The 5,359-nt window shown below is 41.7% G+C and overlaps 1 protein-coding gene across 2 annotated transcripts in view; it reads left to right on the plus strand.

Annotated features, from left to right (window-relative positions):
- meis1b (Meis homeobox 1 b) overlaps window positions 1–5,359 on the plus strand; it is a 115,023-nt gene that overhangs the window by 3,983 nt on the left and 105,681 nt on the right. For both annotated transcript variants that reach the window (XM_007551083.2, XM_007551085.2), the window contains exons 3-6: window positions 70–211; window positions 496–546; window positions 1,125–1,175; window positions 2,620–2,763. In XM_007551083.2, coding sequence (XP_007551145.1) covers window positions 70–211; window positions 496–546; window positions 1,125–1,175; window positions 2,620–2,763 — 388 coding nt within the window. The remainder of the gene's footprint in view (window positions 1–69; window positions 212–495; window positions 547–1,124; window positions 1,176–2,619; window positions 2,764–5,359) is intronic.

Here is a 5,359-nt window from a genome sequence, read left to right on the forward strand (position 1 = left end):
TGTGTGTGTGTGTGTGTGTGTGTGTGTGTGTGTGTGTGTGTGTGTGTGTGTGTGTGTGTGTGTTTCCAGGCACCCCCTGTTCCCCTTGCTTGCACTGATTTTTGAGAAATGTGAATTAGCGACTTGCACCCCCAGAGAGCCCGGGGTGGCGGGAGGAGACGTCTGTTCGTCGGAATCTTTCAATGAAGACATAGCGGTGTTTGCAAAGCAGGTCAGGACAAAAAAAAAAAAAGAAAAAAAAGTTTGACTTTTTTTTCTTTCTTTCTTGTTTTCTTTTGCTGCATGTTCATACCGGTTGAGCTCCTATGGCTAAGTGCCTCTTGCTTTATAACTTTTTCATGGAAAGAAGATCATTAAAGTTTTCAGCTGTGCGCAAATATTATTCTATTCTTTCTTTCTTTCTTTCTTTCTTCAAAAGTGCTATGCATCATTAATCCAAAGCGAACCTATTTTATGTCCATGCGTTTTTTCTGAAGGCGTTCATTTTGCTTGCAGATTCGGGCAGAAAAGCCTCTGTTTTCATCAAATCCAGAGTTGGATAATCTGGTAAGAAATCCAATTGTCACATGTCGCACATTTCAGATAGTATTTCTGGATGTTGTCGGGACGTCTCCTGGCGGGCTGCTCCTATTCGCCACAGAGCCACGTGGTGCTGAAAACTTAAAATGGGATTGCACATCATGTCTCCCCCCCTCCACTCGCCCAAAACCCCCCGATTTGTGCTGTTTGATATGATGATGGCCCCTGGTTGTATGTGCACATAAAGGGCCGCTGCCTTTGAACTCGGCAAAGTTATTCTGTTCAGCCTTTTCTTAACCACTTGATGTTTTAAATGTGATGTTATAGAGCAACATTCCTTCTTCTTCTTCTTTTTTTTTTTAATCATTAGATTAGATGAGTGGAGGCTAATAGATCGCTGACTCTGAGGCTTATTGCAGCTCCAGTCTGCGCTCTTGCACGTCCCACATTGCAATAACGTCCAAGTTTAATATCACTTCCACATAAAAATCCATTCGTATGAATATTTCGCTCATCTGCAGCCACTTGCATTGAGGAAAAACGCGCGTGTTTAATATCAAGAGATGTGAAGTGCTCATTTTTTTATTGTTATTTTAATTTTTCAGATGATTCAAGCCATTCAAGTTTTACGATTTCATCTTCTGGAGCTGGAGAAGGTAATATTACCATCACCATTTTTTTTTCTGTCCAGCATGCCACTTCAGACCTATGGGCTGTATCTGCATAAATGTATTTTTGCGAGTCGGTTATAATTAGCGTCGAAATCAATCATGCGGCCATTTTTTTTTTTTTTTTTTTTTTTTTCTTGTGTAGTTTAATCACGGCGCAAGCTGTTACAACTGGAACGGATACTCTCTGTGCCCAAATATCTCTAATGAAGCTTAATGTTGGCAAGCGACTGCACGCAAGGTGAAACATGTAGGCAAACTTTGCGGGTTTTTTCCCCAGAATTGATTCTTTGCGGAGGGCAGAAGGCCCTCAGGCGGCCATCTGTGGGTAGACCGAGCGATGAGTGTGATATGGTCTAATTTGTTTCTGTATCAGATGGACCGCTGAAATCCCGCCGTCAACTTTAACTCTGAGAAATTAATACTACGCTTTTCTTTTTTCTCTCTCTCTCTCGATCTGCACACATATCTCGCGCTCAGATTGAAAAGAAGCAAACAGTTTTGATTTCCTTAGTCCAAGAAAATCACGTCGGGATGCTTCGCCCCAGCGGTGAGAATACAGCCCTTCTGAGACGACATTAAACAGTTTACCTTAAATGTCAGTCAAGCGGGTCGTCCTCGGCTTAATGGCCACTACCCGGGGCACCGATGATGAATTTAGCACGGGTGTTGAGTGTGTTGTAGCCTCTGAGCCCTCTTGTCACTGTCAATTTTCGACGATATCTCTATTTTGAGTGGAGAGAAATTAAAGTCACACAGCAGCAGCAGCAGCCTCTGACTTGATGAAAGCCAAAATTCACTTGGACCCGCGCGTTCGCCTAAATCAGTGGCCAATAGAAATCCAAAACACTGTTTAAAATGACCAAACTTTACAGCTGGAGTACTAACGTACAACTTTTAATATCTTGCTAATTTAATATAAGCTTGTTGAAAGTTGATTTTTTTTAATGCTCACAAAAGTAGAGCCAAATCTTTCCCCGATTATTGTTAAAATAACTATTATAGTTTTGAATTAAAGTGAATAATAAGCAAGGTGTGTTAAGCTCATGTAAAACCTGAAAGGATTATCACGAATTCAAATGTGTTTCCCTAAAGTCACATCGTTTCAAAACTGTGTTAGTTGTTTTTCTGCTTAGTTAATATTAACATGATTCTTGCCAGAAAGTATTGCAAATCAGTGCTACTTTTCTCCACAATGACTTACTGAACATTATTTCCCCACTGAAGAAATGTTTGTCATTTTACTGTTAAAACAACAAAACCTTTTTTTTTTTTTTTTTTTTTTTACAGTGCTCACTCAATGGTTTTATCACATATTTTTTGCCTCCAGAGATTTTTGATGTTTTTTTTTTGTTTTTTGTGTGTGTGTGTGTGTGTGTGATGTTTTTAAATCATGGCACTGCTGTGTGATTTCCCCCTCCCCTCCCTGCAGGTACACGAGCTGTGTGATAATTTCTGTCACCGGTACATCAGCTGCTTGAAAGGCAAGATGCCCATCGACTTGGTCATAGACGACAGAGAGGGGGGGTCCAAATCAGACAACGAGGAAATCACAAGATCGGTGGCGTTGGACCAGGTAAGCTGCGTCTCTCCATCTGTAACGGCGTATATGCATGTGTGTGTGTGAGTGTGTGTGTGTGTGTGTGCACGTGTGTGTGTGTGTGTGTGTGTGTGTGCGCGTGTTCTCTCCCTGCTGGCTCTTCAGCTATTCTGGGTCACTGCCTCACTCTTCTGTTATTTGCATATGATTAAAGCCCGTTTTACATTCCATCCATCGGAATGAAAGAAGAAAAATCTGAATAATGTTGCTATTATTGGTCCATTAAGACTTGAACCCGGAACCGACCTGAGGAGATTACCTCGCCAAAGAATCGCCGTCAACTTGACCTGCTTCATGTCGATTTTAATTTAGAGCCCCTCTTCATTTTTCTCTCTCTTTTTTGGAAAGCCCCCCGCCCAGCCCCTCTCAGCCCCCTACCCCTCCACCCACCGCCAGAAATGAAGCAAAGCTCCTGGGTGACGTGGAGCTGAGAGGAGAGTGCAGCGTTGAGGGGCTGCAGACTGTGGTTTCTCCACTGTAGGGTTCACGGTTCATTACTCGTCTTGTCAGTGTTTTTCCTTAGACATGAGTGCACATTGCTTATCGGGACCCCCGTCCTCTCCTCTCCTCTCTCCTCCTCTGGTTGTCCTTTACTCTGCACAGATTCTACCCCCAATAGGAAGGTTTATTTAGAAGAAACAAAACAGTAGAAGCAGTTGGTGGTATCAAAAGGTAGATTAGGAAGTGTTTTCTTTTGTGCAGATATCAGAGATAACCACAGCCTTCATTATGTGCTCCGCTGACTGTTGGGACTCTGGGGACAAGCATGCTCATACGTGTGACCCTAATGGTCCGTACGCTGCAGTTAAATAATGATAACAGTAACTGATGATTAGAATTATGCAAATCTGGATGTTTGCTATTAATAGCGCGGGTCTGTTTGAGCTGCAGCAGGAGACGCACCGATCTGTCGGGCCGGTCGTTGGAACAGGCCAATGTTCAAAAGTAACTCGTGAACGATTTGAGGTAGGGACTTGATGCAGTCTGCTGGGTTTCCTTAGATAGAAACTTTTTAAACTACTTTGGATAATTACTTGAGCATCCTGAACTGTTGGATAATAACTAGGATCAGTTGGAATGTATGTGGAGTTGAACTGAAATGATTGTTTTTTGTACAGTGCCACGAGACATTTGTTGTGAATTGGTGCTACAGAAATAAACGGAATGATGTAATTTTTTGCCAAATGTGATTTTTAAAAAAAAAACAAAACATTATTTTTTTTTTTGCCTGAATCAGATTTTTGTTATAAAGAGGTGGTGATTTTTTTTTTTTTTTTGAGGAAATCTCACTTTTGGCAAAAGTGCGTTTTCGTGACAATATTAAATTTATGAATGTATGATCCAACTATATGTACTTTGATCCAGTTTTTTTTTCTTCTGTGGTTCAACAAATAATTACACTTTGATGCTTACATGAGGATAATGTTGTGAATCTTTAATTTGCTGTTGGAGTTACAATTTTTATATTTAGCATTTTAGTTCTTAGACCAAAACATATGAATCATAACTGCCTGGTCTCGCAAAGAAAACCAAAAATTGGTTCCAGCTGGGACAAACCTGATCGGTGCATCTTTAGTCTCTACAGACGAGAACAAGTTAAACTCTCCCAGAGTTTTAAAGGAGCTTATGATAATAGAGGCTATAACCTATAGATGGCAGCGAGGGGATTGTGGGTGAGAATCAAGTGTCCAAATTAAAGGGATTAGCTGGATAGTCCTACATAAAAAGTAATGAAGCGATTAGACTAAATAATTTAAATCCACGGACTTCCATATGGTTGAGTGGTTGGTCTGAGTGGAGGAGAGGGGCAGCCACTGGCTTTTTATGTTCTGGACTGAATGGGAGGACTGGGAGAAGACTGGGGGCCCGACAGGGAAGATCCCCCCCCTCCCTCATGCCCCACCGCGCATGCACTGCTCCTCCGATCCCTGGCCCTTATGTCTGATTATGGAAATGAGAGACACAGAGAGAGAGAGAGATCACAGTGGAAGATAATACTTCATTTAATTCAGGGACATAATTAAATAACACAGAACGCCACTTGTGCATTTAAGTGTCTCTTTGAGCAGCATTGTCACCTATTCTCTCAGGGATTCAGCACTTGGGGAGGGGGGGGAAGAGAATTTCCTTTATATTATTATGATTTCAAATAGATAGGTCAGAGGATTGACTGAAGCTCTATGGCATGCAAGATGTGCAAATAGCGAGTTAAAACCCGGGGGTTTAGAGGTATATGAAGGAAATGATGTTGTGCTCGGGGGCACTCGTGCAGATCTTTAATTGACTGTATGAAGACGTGGCCTATTTTAACATAATGATGGTCCCTGTGCAGCCAAATCAGGACGGATCCTCACCGGATTGTGTTTACTCTGACAGAGGAACACAAATGACCTGCGAGCATATCAAGATATGAGATAACTTTTTGACAGATGTGTAATGTTGAAGGATGAGCTTATTTTGTGTGTGTGTGCAAACAGGCATATCCAAACAGGTAGCGGGTGCACGCCTGTTTATGCTGAATGCAGGCATTGTAACTTAAACAAAGCTGAATCCCATGACAAACTTTATATAT

The sequence above is a fragment of the Poecilia formosa genome, unplaced genomic scaffold (assembly GCF_000485575.1).
Source record: "Poecilia formosa unplaced genomic scaffold, Poecilia_formosa-5.1.2 Scaffold40, whole genome shotgun sequence".
In the NCBI taxonomy this organism is placed as follows: domain Eukaryota; kingdom Metazoa; phylum Chordata; class Actinopteri; order Cyprinodontiformes; family Poeciliidae; genus Poecilia; species Poecilia formosa.